Here is a 27673-nt window from a genome sequence, read left to right as displayed (position 1 = left end):
TGCGAACGTAAGCCTTTTTCAGGACTGGGCGTTGGAAGGGAGAGTAGGCCGCGAATGCGTTCCGTAAAGGAGCAACCCAATTAAGACCCCATCCACACTACGTTGGAGAGATTTGAAAACGCAGCTTCATTTCTACGGTTAGGCCTACCGTCCACACTAATCCGTCACGAAAACGGAGCTTTTCGAGAACGCTCTTCAAACAGGAGGAATTTCAAAACGCCGGCTTTGCGGTTTTGTATGGAAGGAAAACATTTTGACAACAGAGCTTTCCGAAAACGATGTAGCAACGATAATCATGTGATCTCTCCCTGGCGGAGTAGAAGCAAAAACAATTCCAATGACCGGTGATTGTTGCGTTTTCAAATTTCTCCGGCGTAGTGTGGAGGAAATGACCGAGTAAAGGACAGTGAAGCTGAGACACGATTCGGAATCCACATCTGTACAAATCCTACGAATTGGCATGACCGCTATCCGTTTACAAAGCTGGTTATATTGTCGATAAGTACCATCCTATCAATTCAGATCTTCCGATCGCCTTGATATTCATGAAGGTTACATACGGTTTCTGTACAAATATATAAGCTTGTCACGACAACGAGCTCTGAAACGATATGTAATTTTCTGCGATTTTAAAAAAAAAAAAATTTCAAATCGAGAGAAATCGCAGTAATAGTTCGTGTAAAGTTTATAACAAACCCAAACGGAAAATGGCGAAGTTTCTAGTCTTCTTGCTGCTTTTTAACACTCGTAGTTCGAGATTTAAGAACTCCAGGTATCGGTTGTTTCAGTACCTCTGCGACTGCGTCGCGTTCTTTGGAAATGTTTCGGGGAATCTCCTGACCTCTCCGAGTAGGCATAGCAACGAACCCTTGTTTTGTCCCGGAAATGCTTGGCGACTTTTCTTGAATCCTCTTCAGCTCGGCTCGTAGACTGAATTCACTCGGCATTTTGGCGAAATGAGGCCTAAATTTCACTAAGTGCCCTTGTAAGTTTCTATTCTCATCTCGGAATGCCCGCCAGTCCCTCCATAAGTTTCGAATTCACTCCTGCTCGGTTCAGTGGTGGTCATGCTCACTTGATTATTTTTCCTGAGATGAAGAATCTGCGAAAACGAACAAGTACAGCTTTTAAAACTTACCAGCAGGAAACTATCGTATCGAGGCAGAGACCTGGGCACGAAAATACCCATCGTAAACATTCAATAAATAAAGCCAAGAATTTGAGATATGATAGGTGATTGATAGAGGAACAACCTCGCCAAGATTATTTAGGTCTGTGTTGTTTTTCATACGTACTTTATTCTCCCAAATTTATAGAGCTCCGTATGTAGACGCCATGTTGGTGTCCCTCAGAGGGGCACCGTATAGCAACAAAACATCTACCATTAGACTTAGCTATTAAAGCGAATAATTATTACTCTAAAGTTCCGACACATAAATGCAAGGACTAGTATAGGTTATCTTTTGATCTACGTGATAGTTTTCTTGGATCGCCATTTTAATGTCAAGCAACGTAAAGCTTGGATTGACAATTGTGTTATTACTCTGGAATATGTCTTTACATGACGACCGGCAATTTCTTACCTTTGGAACAAACAGCAAAGAAATCGTCGACGTGGTTCCCACGAGTACAATCGATCGTCCAACCAGCATCTTAAGAGGAGGATACGTGACCACAAACTCAACCACGAGTGCCAAACATGAAAACATAAAAACGTTGTACACAGCTAAGCCAATGTTCTTGGAGTCATTCAGCGAAGGATAATGCACATTTCTAGTTTCCCAGGCCAGGAACACACCAAAAATCAAGAGAATTCCTTTGAAGCCGCAGATTGACATCACCCACGTCATGTAATAGTTAGAGGTGCATCGATAGATCAACAGCTCTTGCATTACGTCATCGTCATTATCTTCAACCTGTAAAGGAGAACAAAGTTATGACATGGTAGTATATGACAAGCTCCGCAAGCGGGCAAGATGGATCAAATCATGCCCTGTGATTGGCTGCTCGAGACGGTGGATGAGACTACGTGTATCTTGACAACTCGGGATCGCCCTCTGCATCCCGCAAGAGAGCGAAGAGGCAATCACTTTGGTTTTGGTTTTACTACGGTTTGAGATTGGCTGAATAGCTTGTTTTTTTTTTTGTAGTAAATGCTCACAATAGTCTTACTTGTAAGTAATTGGTTTGGTTTTGGTTTTACGACACATAATTGAGAACCGCTTTATACCTTATAGTAAAACCTTAATAGCCAATTTCCTCTGGGAGACGCGCCTACAGGATATCATGGTAGTTGTATTCATGAAAACAAATTTCCAGTCCAAGATAATGAATACAACTACAGTGGAACCCCGTTAATCAGGTCACCAACAGGCCACAAAAAATCTGGCCGTATTAACGGTTAAAGGGGTTCTTTAAATAAGGCCTGCGCTCAGCCAATTACAATGAAGTAATTTTCTTTATTTTGTCATATAATGAACTAAAAACCCTCATGCAAACGAGAAGACTGCCATGTTTATTTACCTCTTCATCAATCATCTGAAGATGTATCGTTAATGGATCAATGGCTGCCCAAGTTGACAAAATGATGACATCTATAAACCAACCACCACATAGCCTCAAAAGGAGACTTACGTTACTCAGCTTGCCAAGCTGTAAAGAATAGAAAATATCGCCCATTAAGATGTGACTTAAACCTGCTGGCTCATTACCACCAGCTGTTAACTTCAGTTTGTGTAGCATCACGTGATACATGCAGAAGTATCCGCAGTCTATTTTCGAATGGGATTATCTGTCGATGCCCTGAACAATTTTCCTGAATGAAGTAGGGCCTTGCAAAAGCACAATGGTCCCACAGAAGAGTAAAACTTACATGAGTTGAAAACAATTTTCATTTGACACGGGAACGATAATGAGGACGATGATGATATTGTTGCGTTGGCTATCTCTGTGGCTTTGGTTAAAAATAATGAGGAGGAGGAGGAGGAGGTGGAGGTGGTGGTGGTGGTGGTGGTGGTGGTGGTGGTGGTGGTGGTGGTGGTGGTGGTGGTGGTGGAGGTGGTGGTGGTGGTGGCGGGGCGGCGTATCGGAGGAGGACAACTGTGCATGAAAATGAAGGAAAATTTCTGGGTGCATTATGTTCTTAGCTCACCTCTCTTTTCATCTGGTTATTTGTGAATATTTTGTATACTCTCCAGGTTTTGACGAAAATGCCACCAAATGCCAAAGTGAAACCAGTCGAGAGAAGCCAGGCCTTAATCTAAAGATTACAAAGAGTGAATGTTCTGTGAGAGAATTTTTAAGGAAAAATCCACGGAAATACAAAAAAAATCGAGGGGAATAGATTTAACGGGATATTAATAAAATTTAAAAACTTTCTCTGGCTAAAAAAGTATTGTAAGAAGAGAAGCTTTCGACGACCCTAACTGCAGTCTTCATCAAGTGAAATGATATACTGGGGACACTGTTTATCGACTATTTCTCAAAAACGCGAAGCTTTTCAATGAAAACCCCGATATACAACGGAGAAATGTTCGTGTACAAAAACATCAACTATATGCTAACTGTTCTTACATAGCAAACAGATGGATCGTGCTGCGTTGAGGCTGAGCTGCTGTACGCTGATAAAAACACTTCCATATAACATAGCAGACATCCCACCACAGTTATGTTGTTGAACTTTGGAGACGACATTTTTATAAACCTGAATACAGAAGGAAATAACCATAAGAAGTCACTGGCTGGAATATAAGATACGACGCTAGAAAACACTAATTATTAGCCGATTATGTCGACACGTGTATAGAAAGATTGGTTGAGGGAAACAACCCTTAGCGTTTAGATTTACAGGATATAGAGGTGAAACTCACTTTCACATGTAATTTACCTAAAAGATATAGTTTCAATAATAATAATAATAATAATAATAATAATAATAATAAAAGCTTTATTTATTCTGAAAAACCGATCAGCGAATTCAATATAACGACGCTGGTATGAACCGGTGATCAGTACATAAAATACAATTGGCTATTAATACAAGTTAAGATAAAAAGTAAAATAAAAAACTACTAAATATGTACAAAAACCTATACACTACATATGTGTTGTGCCTTGCCTTATTCTATTAAAAAGTGAAAGGTTTTAATTTTAAAAATTCTTAGTGTTTTAAAAGCACGCAGGTCTTTGGGGAAGTCACTCCATTCCTTTGCAGCAGCATACTCGAAGGTTTACTGCCCTATAGCTGTTTTGTATCTTGGGAGATGAAGTTCCCTACTGTCTCTCAGGGTCTTAGACCTTTAGTAAGTAAGTCATTATTTCTATCTAAAGCTATAACAAAGTCAGGCTTTGATATCCCACTTATATACCACTTAACAAATGTATTATTAAAATAGAAAAAAAAAATAGAAACCAAAAATATCAAAAATACTAAGTTAACATGGTTTTGAGCCGATTTATTTCCTGAAACTCGAACGTCTTAATTTTTAACCTTTGCAGTGTTCCTTATTTTGAAAATGTTTTTCAAGTTTATCTAAACTTTTACTCCATCAGCAAAGTCCTGTTCAAGAAGAAAAAAGAATTAAAAAAATATTTTTGGTGTAACTAAGGACATTTCTATGATCTGTTTTTGTTTACCTGTGCTTGCGATAAACGAAGTTAAGTAGAAGGCAAAACAAACAAAATAGTATTCCAGCAAAAGCCAACAAGTAGAAAACTATAGATGTGTCAAGACTTTCTTGATAGATCTTCTGAGTGATTTGGACACCATCCACAGGTGCACGGCCCCCTATGGCAGACAAGACAGAAAATATTTTATAACTTGTTTACATTAGAAAAACTTGGTCACTTGCAAATAAGGTGCATAGATCCAAAAATGATTCAGGCGGAATAAATTGTCTTGTCTTATGGTAAGAGTATATTTGCTACTAGTGTTTTGTGCTTTGTAAGCCCTTTAGCCTTTGGTCAACCTGTTTAAACGGGGGTTAGTGACCAACATCAGCTGCTTGTGTCAGTTTCCTTTTTTGCCTGCAGGTAAATTTTAGAGTAGCTGAAGATTTCAAAAAAAAAAATTAAGTAATCCCTTTATTGACAACGTTGATTTGCCCGATTTGAGCGTGTAGCTTCCAATTAAACATTGTGTTTTTCTTTGCGTAATGCATTCGATCGTCGTCTCGAGAAGGTTCTATCCACATACTCAAAAGTTAGAACGACCTTGCATAGCATGACAACAGCCGAACTTACACGTGCCGCCAACTAGATTCCATTTGAATAGTCACACTCGGGAATCCCTGCGCAGCCTTTTAAGGTACAACCACGTTGTCCCGCATAATAAACAGTATCACATTAAATTATTGCTCAGTAGCTTTCATTTGAATGGTCACACACTAGGGTTTCATCATCATCATCTACCGGCTTTAAGCAAGACCAACCATGTACAACGTCATAAACAGTACAACATTGAAATTGCTGGTAAGTGGCTTTCATTTGAATGATCACATACTGGTCAGCCTTAAAAGAGGTAAAACCATCTGTAATGACATAATAAAGATTACACATTAGCTTTACATGTTACCTTCCCACTCAAAGCTGTCGTTATATTGATTCAGTTTTCCGTCACGAACATCTATCGTAGCAACGACTTTCTTTTTGCCACCTGAAGTAAAACAGACACATCCCGGCTAAAGATAATTACACAATATCTACCTGACACACTAATCATCTGAGAATCAGACATCAGTTGTTTGCTTGAAAGATAATTTCTAAATGTAAATATCACAAAGTGTATTAAAAGCCACCTTCCCCGGGGAGGGGCACTCAAATGGAAGCCCTTTCTGGTTAGCTGCGGTCATATTTATAGCCATGTACTAATTTTACAGCTCTGAATGAGGTGTCAATTTTTTGCTCGGGTCCCGTTGCTTGCTTAAACATTTTATAGTCATTCTGAAATAGGGTACGAAAAATTCTAGGTTTTACCTCCCCCCGTCCTCCCCCCCTCCTTCCTTCCGCCTCCCCGCCGCCATCTAAAGATTCTACTGTATTGCAAATAGTTTATACATTTTTGCTGCCAATAAACTACGTGTTAACTATCCAAAGAACAGTTATTTCGATTTCAACTCACGTTTATTCTGAGTAATTTGCACAATAGTTTCTCTGTTTCCATTTTGGTCAAACGTCACGTGTCCCTGAAAACAATTAACACCATCCACATTAGTTTCTAAAGGGACAAGATCTCCAAGAAGCTTGATACAATTTTTCAAGCTTTATTTAGACTTAACCTAAATTATAGCGGTGGCTGACAACAGTACCAGATCTTTCCATCGCTTAGGCCCCGTTCACACCACGCCGGAGGAATTTGAAAACGGAGGTTTTGCTCTGAAAATCCGTCAACACTACGCCGGAGAAATTTAAGAACGCAACAATCACCGGTCATTTTGGATTTGTGTTTGCAAAAACCCTGGGTGAGGAAATCATATGATTATCGTGAGGTCATCGTTTTCAAAGAACTCCGTTTTCAAAATGTTTTCGGTCCACACGAAAACGAAAAGTCGGGTTTTCAAATTCCTCCGGTTTGAAGAGCGTTTTCGTAAAGCTTCGTTTTCGTGACGGATTAGTGTGGACGGTAGGCCTAGCCGTAGAAATAAAGCTGCGTTTTCAAATTTCTCCGGCGTAGCGTTTACGGGGACTTAAAATTTGATAGATCATTACTACCCAATACTACCACCCTCTAACATATGATCCTAAAATCAGTAGTGATATTACACAAATGCCCAGGCCAATCATTGGTAAAAGGTGGCATCAAACGTTTTTATAACAAGTTACCATAGCAACATATCATTAATTTCTAAGTGCTTATAACCCAAAAACGAGCTCGTTGACCCCCATTTTTTTTTTTTAAATCAAATTGTGACTAAGCATGATAACAACCAAAGGAATCTGAAGCAATACAATGGTTGGGCTTCAGACAAAACCTGGAATTGGTCAAAATAAGCCCGAAAATCAATGAGGCGTCAATGTTGGCGGAAATGAAGCCGAAAAAAATGTGAAATTTCCCAGCAGAGCGGTGGTAATGACATCACATAGGTACATACCGACATTCCCCAGAAGTCTGTGCGGAACAGAGTATCTCTCATGATCTTCGCCGCCTCTTTGTCCCGGTAAGTCATGGTTTCCAAGGTTTGGTTCTTTCCTCGAAGCAGAGGTATGGATTTGTTCAACATAAGAGCGATGCTCCAGGCAGCATCATAAGTAAACGCCGCGTACATGTTGTAAGTGTAGTTGTGACGCTGAAGTCGCTCCTCGTATTCTGTTTTTAGTTGCATTGCAGTCTGTGAAGGAGGGAAAATACATTTACAAAACATGCTATTTCACTGTAAAAGTCCGTAAAATGTAGCAAAAAGGCCTCTTCTCGAGGTTATTTGAATTTCAAATGAAATTGTGCGAGATTACCGCAAAATCTCGACAGTATTTGTTGATAGGAACGCGCCCCTGAGCTTTACTAAAACATTTCACTTCCACAATAACTGAAACTTAATCAGAAAATTATTATGTCACCTTTACTTTACGCTGGCCTTTGGGTCAGTGTATATTCTTTATTTGTATTTTTCTGGGTTGATCTTTTCCTGCCGCTGTGTGGGCGCTCAAATGTTGTTCACTTGTAGATATTCGAACACTTACCCTGTCTGATATTGTGGGTTGTTGTGATGTGCTCAGAGGCAGTGGAAGAGTTTCTATCATGTTAGCAGCTGCTTCTAGCAGTTGCTCTCCCTTACACTCCACATCAGGTTTGGACCACCAGTCATCGTTGTACCAACCGACTATAATCCACACGTACTTGCTGCCATACACTCCTTCCTTGTAAGCCTGTTGGAAGGAAATGCTTTGTACTGAGTTGTAAATTCTAAGACCCGACTAAGGTTCGATTTTCATTAGATACCACTTAAATGAGCTGATTTAGATAATTTTTTTTGAGTCTCGATCTTTATTATCTCATCTTAGAATACGGTGAACACTCGGGGATGCATCGAAAGTTGCCGCGCCAGCGTGGTGCGATTTTGTACTTAGCAACGTCGCGACGAAGACTGCAGGCACAGTCCAGTCTCGGCTACCCAGAACTCTCCATTAACTAGTACTTATCCCCCCCCCCCCCCCTCCGGGTCGTATTTGTGTTAAATTTGTAATTAGCTCGATACTTACAGTGCACATGGCTTTTCTGAACATGTCCTCATACATCAAACCAATGATAATCCTCGCGTCTCTTTCCTACATTTTACAGGAAAAACGTCAGTCAGTTAGTCACAGGAATTTTGATCTGTTGATAGTTAACTAAAAATCGCTTTACCAAATTTATGCGGTAGAGCCCGTTGAAGATATTTCAAAGGCACCACATAAATGTATGTCTACTCACATATTTAGGGTAGATCTAAGTTTTAAAATATTTTTTTAAGCTAAGGATGTAATTTTACCTTAAGTAAATACTTGACTGATGAAGATGGGTCATTTTTAAAGCTTTCTGCAGCAATGATGGTGATATTTGCCTCTTCTATCATTGGAATGAGTTGTTCTTTCGTCTATTCAGAAACAGTAAAAATAAATAACTTAAGGAAGCATTACAGCTAAGAATCTCTATTTACCCGAGACTAAAAGTTAATTCATTCTAATATGATAAAGATAACTTCATTAAAAGAAAACGTTCGCTTTTTCGTTTTAATGTTTAATTTTTAAGCCTTGTAAATTCATCTTAAATCACGAAACTTATGGACAATCATACATTTTGTTCACAAAAATGTTCTCAATAAACTGTCGGGCATTCCCTTGCAAATCTTATGATACGTGATTTGAACCTAAGCATTTGTCTAGAGTGGCTGCCTTGATCGCGACCTTTTCAGTACTGATAAACATATTTTCAAATCGCTCCTTCTGCCTGAACCTCCCGTTGGCGCCACCCCCACCCCGTTGCGTCTGAAAAACTGTTCTAAGTTTACACCTCTTACCAACACATAAATATCCAGGTTTTGCACAAGGAGGGCGACCTTTTTCCAGTTAAACTGTTTAAGTAAGGCCACTCTGGATGGGTTCTCCATCGTTTCTGATGTACTGGTCCTAAAATAAAGAGGAAACTTCTCCTTGTCTGAAAACAATGGCGACGATGTACTATATCCAATCTGAGAAAAGACAAAAGTGAACTCTTGTAACTATATAAAGACAAATTTATGATCAAAAAAGTGTATGATCTTCCATATAATCACTCGCATTCTCTCAACTGTAACAAGTTTTGATAACTTTCTTTATCGTTGCATACGGTTTAATCGTGTAGGTAACTATAGCTGTCATCGGTTTTCACTGTATGAGGATGTTTTATACTTTCTACGTCCACATAGGGCCTCCGTTGATATCATTGCCTCTGTAAGGGCCATCTCGATATAAACTGAATAAAACTGTCTGAACAGACTTTCTTTGGGTTCGCAACTTAAACGTGTTTGCCCAGGAGGCTAATAGAGAGACTGCTAAACATCTATCCCGTTCGGTTGTCATGACGACTGCTGTTCCATCGAAGCGGATTGGCTATCATAATGTCCGTGGCACTGATCGGTTGCTGATTATATCTCTCTTCGAAATACGGATACCAATATATATGTGAGTAATTCTGAATTCTGTGATCCAATCTCGGACGTCGGTGTCCTTCAATAAAGAGGGAGACTCGGCTGTCGAGTTTTATCAGCTCACCTGCACTGCTTGCCAGTACGGCGCGGCCTCTGCAACAGGTGTGGTTGCTACCGAGCATCCGGGACCTAAGAAAACTATCTTGTGCGGCGGTGTGTCAATCATCTCCAGCATGGCACGAATACCTGTTCCACTTTCGCACTTGAAAAAATGTGAGAAAAGTGTTACAAATTGAAGAGATGCCTTTGCCCTGCCTGTTTGAACTAATGAAGTTACTTCAAGAGAAAAAATGGCGGCGTTCTCATTCGGCGAAAATCAATACCAACTGAGAGATAAATCCCGCGAAATGCGTGCTCACTGCGCAAGATAGCGTGACAATTTTCAGAGAAATCTTTGAGTCTGGTTTTCACCAGCGACGCAAGCACAAGCGCAAACACAATAATTCTTATTTCACAGTTAAAACGGCCTTGACGCAGGCATAACACAAGCACAAGGATCAAATTTTTTCCTTTTTCTTGTGCTTGCGCTTATGCTTTCGTTTTCGCTGCAACAAGTGAAAACGAAATACCGCTCAGGCATAACACGAGCACAAGGATATTTACCACACGTGGTTATGTTTGGTCAATAAAAACACTGGATCCAGATTACCTCGTGCCTAAACAGTTTGGATGGTTCGGATGATTTTGCTTGTGCTTGTTATTGTATCGAATTGTTTGTGTTTGCGCTTGCGTTTGTGCTTACGCTCGTGCTCGGTGTACTTCCACAATAAGCCCAACAACATATAGAGTAACTGGTCTATCGGCCCCCCAATAAAAATGTACATGAGTGAGACTTTACCATCAGTAACATTGCAAAATGCAACTTAAATTGTTTGGTGGACGTGACCCACCCGACTCCATGAGCAGTTGACTTTATGCCATTCTTGCAAGACCTCACCGATATCAGACTACAACAGTGAAGAGCTTAAGCAATGACGACGGCGACCTCGCGGACAACACCTAGCCGTAAAAAATGAATTCACACTTTACCTTCAAACTAGATCTGCGCAAAGCGTCCGTTGGCCTCAGAACTTGCTGAAGATAAATTTGTAACGCCAGCGATCAATTCCAATTGAAAATACAAAAGGAAACGAGACACCGTCTTGCGCGTTCTCCAAAATACGAAGAGCTTAGCTGGTCATTTCAAATGGTAGTTGTGCAGAGGACGCACTTGCACAGCTATTGTTTTACTCATTAAACGGCCTTTCATTCGATGGCGTTCTCGTTACCGTTGCCGTCGTGTTTTTTTTTTTTCTTTTCTTTTTTTTTCTTCTTCTTCTTCTTTTTGCTTAAGAGCGCCTGCCTGTAAAAATCAGACAAATTCTTAATTTCGCGGCAAAGGTCGAAAATTCGATTTCGCTCATATTCTTATGGTAGATAGGCTAGGGCATGACAAAAACTACTGGATAGTTTTTCTGGCAAAACATCCTTTCATTTCAAAGAAATATGCAAATTACCAAATTCCGTTAAAATCGTCATTTGACGCACCATTTTATTAAGCAAGTTTGAGAGCCTCGCATGCAAAACCACATCATTCTTCCCTCTTTAAAACACTCAAATATTTTTGTGCAATGTTTAAATGTGTACTGGGTTGATTTTAGGGAATGTTGCGTTGTCTCTTTGGGTGCAAAATAATTAAATTTCGAAGACATGTATTTTATTCACGTGAAAGTACTTCGTGAATATAATTAATTTTCACCAAATGGATTAAGCTTCTGGTGGTTGAATTGCAGAAGGATGGTCTACAGATTCCTGTAAAAATTTCTTTGGGCAAATGATTGTGAGCGACGCAAGAACTTTTCAAAGTAGGTTAAAAATGCAAATATTTGACCATCCGTCGTCAAATTTCAATTTACGGGTTGGACGTACATTTTAGCATGCGTCACATGACTTGACCTATGTTAAGTTGAAATAGACACAGAGCTGATAATTTCGAAATGTTCTAACCTCATTTGCTGTAAAAGGCAGGTCCATAGCCGATTTGACGTGTTTCTCTCACCATTCGCCGCGCATAAAGCAGAAGTTTGCTTTTGTTTACACAACGTCCGATGTACATCGCCAACTGTCAACTTATTTAATGGTCGAATACGATGAATCTGTGACCCTCTTTCGACACATATGATCACCACTTCATCTAAGTCAAAAACGGCTAATGCATTTGTAGGTAGTTGCTTGCTTTGCACTACACCAAAATATTACGTTTGATCATCATGATTTGATGGCTTGAATCCTTGCTTGCAGCGGTTCCTTGTTCGTCACGCAATGCTGTCATCCCATTTTAGGGGCTAGGGGTAGGACAATTTCTATCCTAATACGTAAGGCTCCGTAAGGCTTGGAACCACTAGGAGCACACAATCGCGTTGAGTAGGAAGAGATTAAATTAAGAAATGAAAGAATGAACAGTTTACCATTACCCCTGTTATTATCTTTTACTCGATCACCGCTACCTACATGCCCTGCGTAATACTGTAACGCTAAACTCATACCTAGGTCTTTTCGCGCTGTGCAATTATTTTTCGTTTACATGTAATACAGTGGGCTACGCTCGGGGAAATGGGTGGTGACCGCTTAATGGGGCTAGCCCTTAAATAAAGGTTGGTGTACCTTGAATATTTAATTTTTCACTATCGGGTTATAAATTTCTTGGTGAACATGGAGTCAATTCAAGACAATCATGATAGGCGTGTGTATGAGTTATAACTCGTCATGCACCTTCAATTTCAAACTCTTTTCTGCCATCGCCCTTTCCAAAACAAAGTGTTGAAATTTTGGGTGGCCGCTTAATAGGGGTAAAGACAATAATAAAAATTAACCCCTATCGGAACGACCAAATGGTGGCCGCGGAGGTAACCGGTCAATAGGTGTTTTATTTACAATACTTTACTGACAATAGTTTTGGACTGTACTGACAACAGTCCTCTATTTTCTGTTACAAACATACCAATGCCTCCCCACTAAGCAAACAAAATACGTCAAAATGGCATGGCCAGGGCTATTTACTCACGTAATTACTGATTAAATTTAGTCCGTTTTTCTCACGAATTAGACACGTTGTGATTTCCTATTTTTATTTCAGCTAGTTCTTGCTTCGTTGATCTATAATTTGTTTATGGTGATTTTTTTTTAATTCTAGTGAGTACAGGCACTAGCTTTATCCGGCTGAATCTGAAACAAACGTGATTTGGACCGAGGTCACGTACACTATAGAATACGGTTATATAAATATACACATATTATTATATATATGAACAAACAGATGAACTATGATTAAATTGTTTCACTTACCCTGAGAGTGCTCTATACAAAATAGATCCAAATGTGCAGCATCTGTCGTGACAGCATTGCGTGACGAACAAATAACGGCTGTAAGATTGTGCTGCGCCGACACGCTTATCAACAATGGTCAGCAATCGATCAAACGAAATATTTTGGCGCACTACAAAGCAAGCAACTATCTACAAATGACTCAGCCGTTTTTGACTTAGATGCAGTCATGTTCATATGCGCAGAAAGATGGTCACAGATTCATGGTATTCGACCATTAAATAAGTTGACAGTTGGCGATGTACATCGGACGTTGTGTAAACAAAAGCAAACTTCTGCTTTATGCGCGACGAATGGTGAGAGAAACACGTCAAATCGGCTTTGGACCTGCCTTTTACAGCAAATGAGGTTAGAACATTTCGAAATTATCAGCTCTGTGTCTATTTCAACTTAACATAGGTCAAGTCATGTGGCGCATGCTAAAATGTACGTCCAACCCGTAAATTGAAATTTGACGACGGATGGTCAAATATTTGCATTTTTAACCTACTTTGAAAAGTTCTCGCGTCGCTCACAATCATTTGCCCAAAGAAATTTTTACAGGAATCTGTAGACCATCCTTCTGCAATTCAACCACCAGAAGCTTAATCCATTTGAAGGTTTCGCGCATGGTGAAAAATAATTATATTCACGAAGTACTTTCACGTGAATAAAATACATGTCTTCGAAATTTAATTATTTTGCACCCAAAGAGACAACGCAACATTTCCTAAAGTCAACCCAGTACACATTTAAACATTGCACAAAAATATTTGAGTGTTTTAAAGAGGGAAGAATGATGTGGTTTTGCATGCGAGGCCCTCAAACTTGCTTAATAAAATGGTGCGTCAAATGACGATTTTAACGGAATTTGGTAATTTGCATATTTCTTCGAAATAAAAGGATATCTTGCCAAAAAAACTATCCAGTAGTTTTTGTCATGCCCTAGCCTATCTCCCATGAAAATATGAGCGAAATCGAATTTTCGATCCTTGGCGAGTTATTTCCCATTTTTATGGACAGGGACTCTTAAGCTCTCTAGTTGTCATAAGTACTGCTTACCTTCGAATCACGCCACACATACTTCAGCTGGTAGTCCACCAGAATGTTTGAATCATTGTTCACGTGATCAAGCGCCATTTCCAAAACAGGAATAAGAGCAGCGGAGCTCCAGGCGCCTGCTTTAATGTTTTTACCAAAGAATCCTCCAATGTAGAGTTCTATTTTGGACTTGGAGTTATCACTTTTGGCAGTTGAAGTCAGCAACACAGAACAAATAATAACAAGAAACCTGTTCGCCATCCTGTCTTCCCTCGATCTGTTCATTTTATTATAGAGATGTGATCTGTAGAAACAATGTCTTTAAAGTTACTCCAGATGACTGTCATTTTTAGTTTGTAAAATTCATATAATAAATTTTTAATTGAAATAACATTAACTTCGTGCCAAATGCCGCATACATTGTCGTTGTCGTATAAATGCACTGTTATTTTCCTTTGATAAATGTAAAGACCTAATTCTGCGGTGGCGAGAGTGAAAATAGAATAATCCACGAATTAATTATATAGATCTTTCTATATAATTAATTTCGCAACTAGCAACGACATTTCCAACTAGCAACTACTTACAGGAAGTAAATTCAAAGTTCAAAACAACCGCAATTGTGGATGCGAAGCGGTCGAAGCTTTATGCTTCCTTCTTTCTCATATCACTTGATGAAACAACTTCGCAGCTGTAAAAATCAATGAAGCTGTTGGAAAAAGAATTTGAAAGACCTCAAAGATAAGGAATGTGGTTCGTAAAGAATTGAATAACATCGATTCGCATTCCATCGAGTGAGACTTGAGTTCTCGATTCCCTCACGTAGGCGAAGCATTTTATGTCCAGTAGGAAACGCGTAAAAGGAGATTAAAGCCATTTAGGAATTTATTAGTTTGACTGGGACTGGAAGCGTATTAGGGTAATTAAATTGGCAGATAGGAATGAGTTCGGTTGGTCGATGGTGAGCGAATATCTGTCTGGTACGCCAACTATGGATTCAGAAAGAGAAGCAGATGTTTCTATCAGAAAGACAAGGTGCAAGTCGTATTACTGTAAGCAGGCAGTGAATCTGTGAAGAAATAGAGCGCGGAACGCGAGGTCGTCGAGTAATTTTGGAATCTCATCAAGGGCAAGGCTTGGTTAAGCGCGCGAGTGAACATGATTGGCGCATGTTACAATTTAAGTATTCATTCATGTGCTTCTATTCAGCTCAGGTTTCATTAGTTAGTTCTCACTTCGCTTCCTTTAGTATGGATTTCTTGTGGCACTTATATTATTCTCCATAGGTTTTCAGGCGCGCGGTTCGATGTATCCATATCAAAGAACAAAAAACTACAGGAATTGTTTACAGGTAAGAGGCGTTATGTCTTGTGCAAGCTAAAATAATATACTTGGTTTGAATGGCGCCTCAAGGACTCTTTGCAACTTCGGTGAGGAGGGGGGACTTTCAAGTGAGAGGGGTGGGATGCCTTCGGAAAAAAAAAAAACTGAACTAAACCCCACTAAAAGGAAACAATCTGGGCGTGACGTGAGCTTTATTTAACCCTTGAAAGATACAAATCGAAACCGGGCACACAATTAGGAGCAAGGAAACCGCAATAAAATTGATTCCCCCCCCCCCCTCCCTGCTAAGAAATTTGCAAATTTGTTTCGAAATAAAGGTTTTCGTTTGTTACGAATAAGCCGTTTTTACTTTAAAGAAGACTAAAAATTCACAACATACATAAGTGTGGCTTCAATTACAAGAAATGACGCAACGGTACAATTCTGAATTTCAGGTTTAAACGGGTCTAAGCCATCGGCCAACCTTTTCACTCGACTGTTTATGTATGCAACATTCAGCAGAAGAGGAAAACTATTGCAGTGCCTGTCTTTAAACGATTATTATGCAAATAATAAACTACTAAACAGGCATAAAGCCAATAATATGCTCTTAACAAAAATGTCTATTTCAAATCTTAATGTGATTTTATTCCATCACGAAATGTTAATTTTCTTTCCCGTGTGCTAAACGTACATGTATCTTTCTTTCAAATACCAGATCTGAAAAAACCGGGGGAGACTCTTTTCCTAATATTGTAGAAAATATGATCCTACTCACATGTTTTGCTCTTAGAATATAAATGCTGGCCATGCATGTACTCTTAGAATAGATTGAAAGAGTTTACACACAAAAAAAAATGTGAAAGGTAAGGCGATGGGTAGCTTATTCCAAAAATTACTACAATAGATCATTTTAACGAGACTTCAAAGTGTATTTTGGCCAATATCTGTCGGTTAGAAATTAAAACTACCCTAGAGCCACAGCGTGTTTTCGTAAAAAATGAATGAATGCCAATTCGGTAAGTGCATAATGTATCACGCACGTAATTTCATGAAAAATCTTTAGCTAAAATGATTGTGAGAAAAATATGAGTCAACTTTGCTGTTAAAAAGCTTTTTTTGACCCAGCATTTATTCAAGTTTTTCGCATTTTAGCAGTGGTAAAATTCACGTCTGCTCTTCAGATGTTTGTCTTGTCTCAGTTAAATTTCTTCAAATGAAAGTTCAGTTGCTAATGAGAAATATTCTGTAGCTTTAAGTCATACAGAGCAACTCCCCATTGAATATTTACCTTTCTTTGTTCTAAACCGTACCTAAGTATCTCTAGATGAAAGTAAGCTATCAACGGTAAACTATAGTCTTTCACTGTAAGCAATAATATTGGAAAAATTATTCTATTACCGTTCTCTCCGTGAGCGGCAACACGATGGTCCTTCCTGGAAAATTTCTCTTCTGTTTAAGAAAAACAGGATAGTTGCACCTCGGCACGGTCACTAATTTGCCGACATTTTGCAATGCCGCCAATAGTCTTTGACGGAGCCTGGCATCGTTATAAATTTTTGGAACACAGCCAATATTATAAATTGGATATGAATTGAATGATGTTTTTAAGCCATTTGTTAGTTACTGTCATCTAGCTGACTGACGCACTCAAAAAGTGCGTGTTAGTTTCTCAAATTTTTATTAAAGCTCTAATTTCACGGAGTTATAATTTCATGCACCGCTAATTATCTTTTCTCTACTTTTGTTCTTTTCGACTGAACATTTTTTCCTAGATTTAATGTTAGAGGACACCTTAAGCTTATGTATTATCAGATGGATTTATGTCAAGATAAATCAACCAAAAAAGTAAATTCGTATCGTTCCACCTACTTAAAAAAAACTCATAAGATTTTGGGTGAGCAATCAGCGACTATAACCAATTCTACACTTAATGCCGACTCGCCACACTATCTGTCATATTAACTAATCAAACGCGCGAGGGTAATAGATCGTTTTCAGGTGACGCCATAACTTTCTAAAGTCCAAAACTAAAGAGCCACCAAAGTTTTTATCCTTATCAGGCATAAGAGGCGGTATATTTATATCTGTTTACAATTTTACAGCTCAATAGCGTGCTTCGTTTGGAATCCAGAGAATTTTGAATTTCAGGGTTATGGAGGTGCGTGACACAAGGCTACGATCGAGTTTGTTGAAAAATGTATACTTATCTCATGATTTTGAGCCTTTTTAGAAGTTAGAGCATTATGAAAAGTGCTTATGTAAATGCTTGTTTGATCAGTACTGATAATCAGTCGCCTAGATAGCCAAAGTAAGTTCCAGATGTTTTCACTATTTTCCGGCCGCCATATGGGTGTACCACGGAGGTACACCAACATGGCGTTTTCATGCTGGGCTCTTTAGATATAACAGTCTGCGAAACATTTCGACGAATATCTGAAGTTTGGGGAAACGCACAGGCCTAAAACTTGGAGAAAAGTCCTATTTAGTTATCTTCTATAACATCATAACTTCATAGCTTTTTCCACTGGATGGTTTTCGATATATTTTTTTATTGCGTGACAGTGAAAACGATCTATAGACATTCGTACTATTAAGTTCTCGATTAAAATCAAAGACTTTATTTTTCAACGTTAACCATCTATTTTACTGACTGTTTTTCATCACGCTGTTAAGTTGTTCTCAGTTTTGCAGTGTGAACGAACCTAATGGAACACTCGGCTAACTCAATAACTACCTTTTGTCAGGTTTGGTTGATTTTTCATTTGCCAGAAGACCCCCAGAGTAATTTCGTACCTCCTCTCAACGGAATGAAAACGAATTGTAAAACAAGTTGAGAAACACTCTCTTGGCGGAACATTTTGACTTTTTCTCGGGGAAGCGTACTTTTATGCTTCTCCCTGTCTTTATATTGCGCACAAAAACTGAACACCTGACTTTTGAGTTGTATTTGTAAAGATAATGAGGACTGCTGAATTGCCAGCAATAATGAAAGACGTCCTGCTACGACTTGGAGGCAGAAAGTGTTATTCGGTTGGAAACTGCTGGGGCGTTATGTTGAAAAGATAGCGTTTCCGTCTGCTTATTAAATACTTTATCGACTGACAATTTAAAAACAACGTCTAGTTTGATAGAAAGGAAATCCATAAAAATGGTCCGTGTCCGGCAATTTGAAGTGAGTTTAGCACACTAATTATTCAATCCTCAAAAAGGATAGAAAACCATTTGTTCTTATTGCAGACTTTTGAACTTCACGATTCATTCTGCAAATCAATTTCCTTTAATCTTCATTCCCTGTTTTAAAATGGCATTTGACATGAATATATATGAACTGGAAAAAAAGCTGTTCTCCATGAGACGTAATTGAAGTAATCATCTATGTACAACTGGCACTCGTCAACTGAATAAATAATTGACGCCCTAGCTTTAAAACCGAAAAGGCCACGGTAAAATAAACACCGAATGCTAAAAAATTAGTCTAAATGGCATAAAAAATTAAAATGTTGGTGCGTCAGAGGAGACGTTATGTAGGCCTGCGGGATCAATTTTACATTCGAAAAACTAATAGTCTTAATTATAACTTGATCGATTCTCTAAAAGACAGCCGAACAAGTTCAATAATTTGGTATTTCCAAATCCTTTCTTCGCCAAATGACGCCGTTGTTTTTTCCTTGTGAATATGAATAACAAAGCTTAAGCGAGCTAAACCGTTAAACCTGCACCTCACTTATAGATTCTCTGATTACTTTGTTTTCTCAGATAGTTTAGCTTTTCTCTGACGGCGAGATAAACATAACCTCATGCTTTGTAAAGCCTAGGATTTTGTAGCTGATTGTAGCATCTCAATAAACGATGATTTAAGGATATACATAGAGGAGAAACTGCTATGAATTGAATCCAACAAAGTATGATCTAGGTTCAAGATTTGATTTACAGAATCAAAAAAATCCACATATGTACCCTTCATTTCAAGTAGCACTCACTTGGTAACGACGATTTTTAAGGACTGTTGAAGAGCTGCAGTTTCCTATCGCCGGACTACATGTTAATTTTCAGCTTCTTTTGTGACATTTTAAGATGAGTATGACACGAATATATGATTGCATAAGCAACGTATTATTGAATACTAACCAAGCAAAGGTCATTAGCACCACTTCGCAGCCAAAATGTTTACCTTTATGGAGACAGAGCGGATTTCCTCTACAAATACAATCGTATTTGGAATATCCCCTTCATCAATCTCAATCGTGCTTAATTGTGATGAAAGTATCCCACCGAAACAGTTTCACTATGAAGATGACATTACCCACCACGCGTTTAGAACTGTGACGCCCAACATCTCTTGAAATTGCCAAAAAGATTGATACTTTCAATTTATCGGACACTACTGAATACCATATTCCCACAACAAGCTGTTTGAATTCTGTTTTTTGAAAACAAGGTGACTTCTAATTTGTTCTGAAGATAATACGCATCGGCAGAAAATGTAAACTGATATTAATTACGACTTCAAAATGACGATGCAAAGCTACAGGAACCAAAAATGCATCACAAACTAAGTCAATATTTACCTTAGATCAGCTTCTTTTTCTAAATATTCAACGGTGTCAGACCCATCACAATTTCACTTTTGAGGCGATATAATTATGACTATAAGTCACCAGCAGCTGCGTGCTCCAATTGTACGGAACAACACCCTCGTTGCGCCGACTGTTTCTTTCAATGTGTCATTTCTGAAGTGCCTTTAGCCTCTGGTTCAAGTTGAGACTAGGTGCAAGGCCTTTATCATGCTTTATCATATAGATTTGGATGAAAATAAAGACGTGAAATCTAATAAAGTTTGAGGTAAAAAGCTGTTAAAACGATAAATAACATCAGAGTAATATTATCGAAACCTCAAATCGCCGAAAAAATGCCACCTCATTACAGTAAAACACAAATACTAACATGAACACATGTTTTCTGAATCCCGGTTTTACTTTGTTGATTTCATCACAGACCGAACGAAAAACAAAATTAATTAAAAACATAATCAAGAACTTGGACAGTTTTTTTGTTTTTACAAACAAACCCACGATACTTGTTCAAACAGGTTTTCTTGCCCTGTATATCCGGTTTACATCGTACAGAAATAGAAAAAGGAAACCAAAGCAATAATAAAGTACCTTTGCGGAGATTGTTTTCTTACGCTAACATCAAATCTATATTAGGCAAGTGCTGATTTATAAAGTATTGCTATAATTTGATTGCATTGCTTCGTCCCAAAATGTTGACAAGAATAATTTTACGTGAACGAGGCCTTCCTACAGAACGGACACTCGAACCATAAACACTATTGGTGTGTAAAGAATGAAGGCTTTTCGTATAATGCACAAGATAAGCGTTTTGACAGTGTGAAAACGCTAAATGCTATTGTTAATATGGAGAGCCCTAATTTTATATTCACAAAAAAAGGCACAAATTCAAAAAATGCAATGTGTTTTGAAGATTTCGAGCTTCCTCACTGTAATCTTTGTTATGTTTACTGTGTTTTCAAAATAAGAAATTTTTTGGACTTCCTCGCTCAGGTGCTTAGCTGTAAGGGGTCTTAATCATAAATTCATTCGCAATTTATATGTCCACTTGAAACTACATTGAGAATCAAAATTCATGTTCATTTGATTTACGATGTTATTTGATCCCTATTTCATAAGAGAACTTAAAATTAATGTTAGGGATGATCTTGGAATTTCAGTCATTTGTAATTTCGAGTTTGATCCTCTCGCTAACTTGTTGTTGCCTTTTCCTCAGGAATAAATGGTGAACATACTGCAACTGATCTCATTAATATTCAAAATTTCTTAGACCTAACTCATAAAAGTAAGTAGCTTACCTTTGTTTCTGTAAATGGAATTACGTCGAAAAAATTAAATGTGGATTTAATATAACGCCTGACAGAGACTCTGATCGTTTTTTTTCTGCGAATCTGCGACCAGAATAGTGTCAAACGTTATGTCTTTGTTTTAGTGACGACTCAAGATTTCAACCTCTTACAAAGGTCTTCACTTTGTGTTTTTGCATTTGTCTTTTGACACAAACAGTCGAAATTCAATTTCTTTTCATTCGTTATCAATAACACAAATAGACAGAAACTTAAAATGGAACTGTGCTTGTTTTCGCATTAACTCCTTGAAACTAGTGAAGAAAATGTTTGTTCTGTTTTTATGGTAAGGGCACACATTTCCCTTATGGCTCGTGCCTGTTATTTTGCTCATTTGAAGAAATAAGTAGACATCACAGCTAAAAGGAAAGAAAACACATCATAAAATATTTACCTCAAAGTATGTCGATGGCGTTGCTGCACAGTTGAAGTGCCACCTTGAGAAAAAATAATCGATCGGTTATTTTCAGTACCGCTATAAGAAAGTAAAGAAAATATCACAATTGTAAAACAGTAACCTGTATGATAATCGCATATGACACTGATTGATATCTGAACAAAACACCTCTTTTATAAATGCTACCTATCACAGTACATGTAATGTACAGTCGAAACAAGAATACATTACATGCATGCTAAGATAAACATCGGCGACTTTTCAAAGCCGCTTTTTATTACACGGCAAACATTTTAAGTGTAGAGGCCGCCATCTTTGTAGAGCCTTCACCGCAGCAAAGAAATATCTTAATGTATCTCATGTAAAACATGGTTGCACCTAACTATAGTTAATTATAGTTTATGTTCGCTTGGCGGCCTCGGGGTTGCCTGGTTTCTCGAGATTCATTGCACTAAATTACTTTTATATAAGGTACTTCATTAACTTTAATGTAAGTACTTCCGTAGGTCATCTTGTGGTCGTGTTTAGATACCGGCCTTAAAATGACAGATCTATCAAAAATGCTATATCAAATGCACAAATTAATCTCGATAACCTTGGACGGCGAGAAGCTTCGTTACAGATTGTACTGAATGACGAATGGTTCCGTATCGTTTGTTAATTCACCGGCTCCGTCGGAACTCGTCTCATCATTATCTTTTTCCTCAACTGACTCGGTGTGTTAGTCAAAACTACTTAGCAAGAAGCTACTAGTCGAGCACACTTAAGTCTAATAATAATTCGTGCATCGTGAACAAAAGGTATCACGTTTTGTGACTGTCTGCTAACGTCAATTAACAATATTTTTTCATAAGGATTTGAAAACACAATAGCTTTGATAAGTAATTCAAATTGAAATCCCCCAGAGAGCTTTCGTATTTTTTCGCAAGTTTTAATCTGCTTGTAATTCATTTACTCAAAAGGCTCATTAATTAATACCGTTTTCGGAGGCAATAGTCGAATCCGGGCTAGTTCGTAAGTGTGATTTCGATTTTCCAAACTTCTGGGAACTTACTCGGGAATCTTAAGAAAAGAAAACATCTTTTCCTTAGAAAAGATTGGAAGAGAATAGTGCTTATCCGATAACAGCCCCTTAATTTGTTTCCGTGGAGAATATAGATGAAAGCACGAAAAGGAATACGAACTGACTTGACATGTTGAACTGACTTAAAATAAAAGCGCTGCTTACACGTATTTATTCAAACTTAATACGAAAGGGAAGCTTCGATAATAATAGTTTGCTCCAGTAGCTTTCGGTCTATCAATATTTTAACCCGAAGAAAAATAAATCTACTACAGATAACAATCACTTGCAGTTTTACTAAGAAAACCCGGCGAAATTAAAACTAAAAGGTATACACTACATAGAAAGCAAAGATTTCTGGTATCCATGCGGAGCACTTAAGAGTGAATTGAAATAAGAGGGGTTTGAATATGTCTGTATTTTGACTTCACACAGTTAGCCGCCACGCATAATCAGTTGGCGTTTCATTTGCATCTCACATGTTTTGGTTGGTGCCCGATGATAAAAAATAAATATCTTTTTGCATTTTTTGTCACCAATTATTTTACCGACTCTTCAAATTTAACTGCGGGTCAAAAAGTAACCAGGCAAGTAATCAAAATTCCCCGATAAGGTGGTGTTTAGATCACATTGCGATCGCTTTCTCCCGCCGAAATCCGGCCGGAAACATCGCGATATGCAAGCCTCTGCACTTTTGAAAATCGAACACTCTATTCTCCAGTTAGTAATTCTTTTACTCGAAATAAATATATCTTCAGCACCTACATTATTAAGCTTTCAGAAAATATATACTCTATTGGGGTTTTGGTTAAATGACTGACGGTAAACCGGTACCAAAGAAGGTTGGTCATTTGTGCAGCTACAAAATCTCGTTTCGCCAATCTGTGAGATTTTCCCAAAGTAACTCTAGTAAAGGTAAGGAGCTGAAAACGCTGAGATGACATACGAGGGTCCAAAATTACTGATTGATGTTCAGTTTTGTTCTTCGGATTTACCAATTCAATGAGTCCACGCTGGATACGAGTCAAATGTCGCGACTGTTTTCGTCACGACTACAGATTATGTGGTTCTGAATATATCGAGTGGACTGAAGTGTAAAAAGGCAAGACCCAAATGTAAGGTAATAAACCTTACCGGTGTGCTAATTAAGCCCAATCTTATTCTGAAAATCTGCTTTTTTTCACTAACTGAATGAAATTCTGTCGGTTTTTGGATCTTTCAGTGATTTTTTTTTTTTTTTTTTTTTTTGCTGCTTTTCTTTTTCACTCAGTTGCTTTTTATTAAACACTTACAAGGCTTTTTTTGTTAAATGTTTGCGGGTATAAACTTTAAGTAGCTGAGTTAACTGTAACCTTGCGCAACTTTTTGATGTTTCAGGAAAGGCGTTGCCAATTATTTCTGATAATTTTTAACTCTCAGAAGAAAGCCGCGGGGCTTACCAAATTTGCTCTTTTAAGCCAGTTTTCTGACAGAACTTTCTATCAAGCGACACTCAATTTTGCCGCACTCATTTTCCAAATACGGTCAGATCAGAAGCTTCTGGTCAAACACACAGGCATATAATGGCTGGCAACCGAGATTCAGTAAACCAATCAGAAACTGAACTAGACATGCACTATTCAAGTCTAATTAAGAATAGTAGGCCTTTGGCAACAGTTGGTCAGGTGACCGATTATTTCTAAACTTTTAACTTCTGGTATAATTGAATTCCAGAACTGGAAAGAGCGTGTTTATAAATAGCCAGAACACTAATTTTCAAACTAATGCCGTGTAAGGTTGAGATTTAATGACGATTTGAATTTTGCAAAAATTAGAAGGTTTGTGTGGAGGCGAGGAAGCTTTGCCCTCCAGGAGCCTTTTTCGCTATTTATCATGTAAAAAGTAAGCTGCAGACATATAACCACTGGAGATAGAAAGAGGGGTAGAATATTATGAAGAATGGAAAATTCTAGGCTCTTAATTCCAAACCGAAAGGCAAAGATCTTATTGCAGCTCGAAACCTTGCACAATTACAAGAATTTGTATGGAAAACCACTTGAAAATCCATCTAACGTCCACAAAAATTTTAATTTAAAGAATATAAACCTTAAGCTTTGAATGTAAGCCTATTTGTAAATGTTCTTTCCACTACTAGTGAATAATCTTATGCATTACCAATAACTTGAAAGGCATATCACGTGACCAACTGTTGTGAAAGGCCTAACTGATAGTGAAAGATATTCTCGCTTTCCTTTCTCTGTGCTAGTTAGCTCTTATTAACCGAGCAGGAGGCCTGTATGGGAGAATCTTGACCGAGGTCGCGAGTACAGTCCGAACGCAGTGAGGTCTGTACACACCACCGAGGTCAAGATTCTCCGACACAGACCGACTAAGCCCGGTTAATAAGACGTTTATTATATGGCGCAAACAAGAATAATTTAATTCGTTTAATGCAACTGGTTTGTACTACCTGTCGTTTTGCTTGCGAACGACGGTGAGGTATTTAATTCTGCTAAAGTTTGCTCGTCCTCTCAACTTTTTTTTTTCTCATCAGGCTTTTTGGCCCTTCCATAAATAAATCTTGTTAGACGAAAACAGTCAATGACTTTGCATTTTAGTTTGCAACTTTTTTACGGCAAAACATTACCGGCCTAGATGCCGGTCTAGATGGGAAAATCTAGACCGCTTTCAATATCGATTTCAGCCAATCAAATTCGTAAATTCGGTAGTTCCCAGTCCTTGTGAGACAGAGCCATATAATAATCTGAGTTTATTAATCGTTAATAATACATAATAATGATAATGATAATGATAATAAGATACACGAGTTCCCCATATCTTAAATATTTTGCAATAATTCAGAGCATTGAACAAAAAAAATACTACGGCCACCATTTGAAATACATGTAAAAAGATGTGCCGATTTAATCGAGCGGGTCAAGCCTGAAAACTGTCGGACTAACCAAATTGTAGTTTTTATCAGATTCATCAGAACTGAGTGAATGCTAATTATGATTGATGAATTCACTCATTATATTACTTGTTTAATTTTATTTTGTTTATGCACACCTAGCAATCACAAAATTGAAGAGGAGCATGTTTTGTTTAATCGAAGTGTATAGGATTACTTTCGGGAACGGTGTGATTGACAATCGCTTGAAGCAACGCGAAATCTAGGCTGGTTTAACATCTGCTGAATCTTCCTTGTCGTTAAATTAAATCAGTTCAACGCACTTTCTCACAGAGGCTATAGCGCCTCTGAGCAAAAGCACCTGAACAAACAAAACAGTGAGACTGAGGCCAAGAAAATAAGCGCGAATTATCAATAATATTAATGTTGAAGCTTGGCTTGTTGAAGCTTGGCGCAGGCACAGGCGTGGCCAGCTGCAGTTCCTTATATATTTATTTAAGACTAAAGTGTATGTGTTTCATTTTTTTTCTTTTTTCTTTCATTAAGAGACCGGGTTATCTGGTGATGCAACCTGTCAGTGTAGATTATTGGGACGATTAACGCAAAGCATTGAGTTAAAAAGTCTTATTCTTGTAATGAACCGAGAGTGGAGTGTTTATTTGCAAACAAGTTCAATCTACGGATCTGTGCCTTTCGAATGCTAAATGTTCAATTTTTCTTTTGGTTCATATAATCATGTCATTTATCATGTTTATGACAAACCTTTGTTGAAGATGAATTTCACATACAATCGTACCGCATGAGTCAAACTTGATGAAGTGGATTTATGAAAATTTTCTTTCCTTGCCAGTTTGTATTATCGCATGCAAGTTGTGTTCAAAGAATGTGGCTGCTTGTAACACCTACTAGCGTTGTTTTCGTTGATGATTCTACACTGTTGAATACATCGAACAATACGAAACGCTCACTGACACAGAACTGGCGATGCTCAGTAACCCCGGGTCATTACACTTCAACGACTAGCTTTACGAATGGCTTGTTCTTACTGTAACATGAGTCTTCTCCACTGAGTTATGCCGCATTCCATATTAACATGCCCGGTTGTCTTATCACCAAAGCACTCACCTTGCTGTTCTTCTCAGTTGATGTAGTTTTGGTCCAAAAAAAGCCACTGCAAACAGATTTGGCTTCTGTTTACGGGAGTTAATGGACGGAACTGGGTAAAATGCGTTTGTTTAGGGAACCAACCAGCTGAGTTAATCTTGGCGTTTCAGAAAAGAGATCGTTAGTTATCACTTCTAACAACCAGGTCTTGAAAATGTGAACATTTGTCATGTCAAATTTCCGATTTTCAAGCTTTGACCTGTTAAGCTCTTCAATATTTGTCATGACGATTAATAAATTTTCGCGATTTAGCACTGTAAATATTGAATTTTCAGGATTTTGCCTGTTAAGAATATAATAATGAGGATTTTGCATGACAGATATGGTAGATTTTAAAGTAGTAAGAATCAGACCTTTTTAATTGAATACGCGTGATTTTACAAGCTAAACTTGAAGCTACACGATTTTACTAGTCGAGTGTTGAATTTTTACAAAGAGAAATTCTCTCTCATAATTTCTTGTACGCAATACTGACGCACGCTAATCTGAATAGTTTGGAGTGTGCAATATACTCAGATATTGCATGTGTTTGACACTCACATATCAGCTCTAATTCTTTACTGAAATTGTCTTCAGTTAAAAACAAAAAAAGACCAGTACAAATCTCCGTTAAGTTGTGGTGAATTTTTATTTCACTGACTCTACGAAAGCAAATTCAAATCAGACTTCAACTTCTAATTTGTTATCCCACAAAGCATATCGGTGTTGTACGCCGAGAAAGTCTCGACCGAAGGAGGGAAATCACTGCTTTTTCAAACCTTTTGTTGAAAAACAAAACCGAGAATGACGAAGCAGGATCGGAGATTTTATACTACGCTATAAAAAATACAATGCGAAGCAGCGAGGCTGCAATTAACAACTTTTTTTTTGCTTG

General features: G+C 38.1%; 1 protein-coding gene across 1 annotated transcript; it reads right to left on the bottom strand.

The window, feature by feature from the left end:
- Window positions 1–27: 27 nt before the first annotated feature.
- On the bottom strand, window positions 28–26937 carry LOC145480616 (gamma-aminobutyric acid type B receptor subunit 1-like). The gene is made up of 17 exons (XM_081458887.1): window positions 26761–26937; window positions 21680–21722; window positions 14064–14346; window positions 9724–9861; window positions 8991–9161; window positions 8463–8567; window positions 8194–8259; window positions 7675–7860; window positions 7089–7325; window positions 6119–6182; window positions 5573–5653; window positions 4636–4786; window positions 3574–3703; window positions 3152–3259; window positions 2524–2652; window positions 1584–1916; window positions 28–1102 (listed from the first exon to the last, which is right to left on the bottom strand). The coding sequence occupies exons 3-17, from the start codon at window positions 14325–14327 to the stop codon at window positions 974–976; spliced, it is 2292 nt and encodes a 763-aa protein (XP_081315013.1). The 5' UTR covers window positions 14328–14346; window positions 21680–21722; window positions 26761–26937; the 3' UTR covers window positions 28–973.
- Window positions 26938–27673: the final 736 nt, after the last annotated feature.

Source organism: Orbicella franksi, chromosome 3 (assembly GCF_964199315.1).
Source record: "Orbicella franksi chromosome 3, jaOrbFran1.1, whole genome shotgun sequence".
In the NCBI taxonomy this organism is placed as follows: Eukaryota; Metazoa; Cnidaria; class Anthozoa; order Scleractinia; family Merulinidae; genus Orbicella; species Orbicella franksi.
Note: the sequence above shows the minus strand (reverse complement) of the source record. Positions and strands in the feature narration are given on the sequence as shown.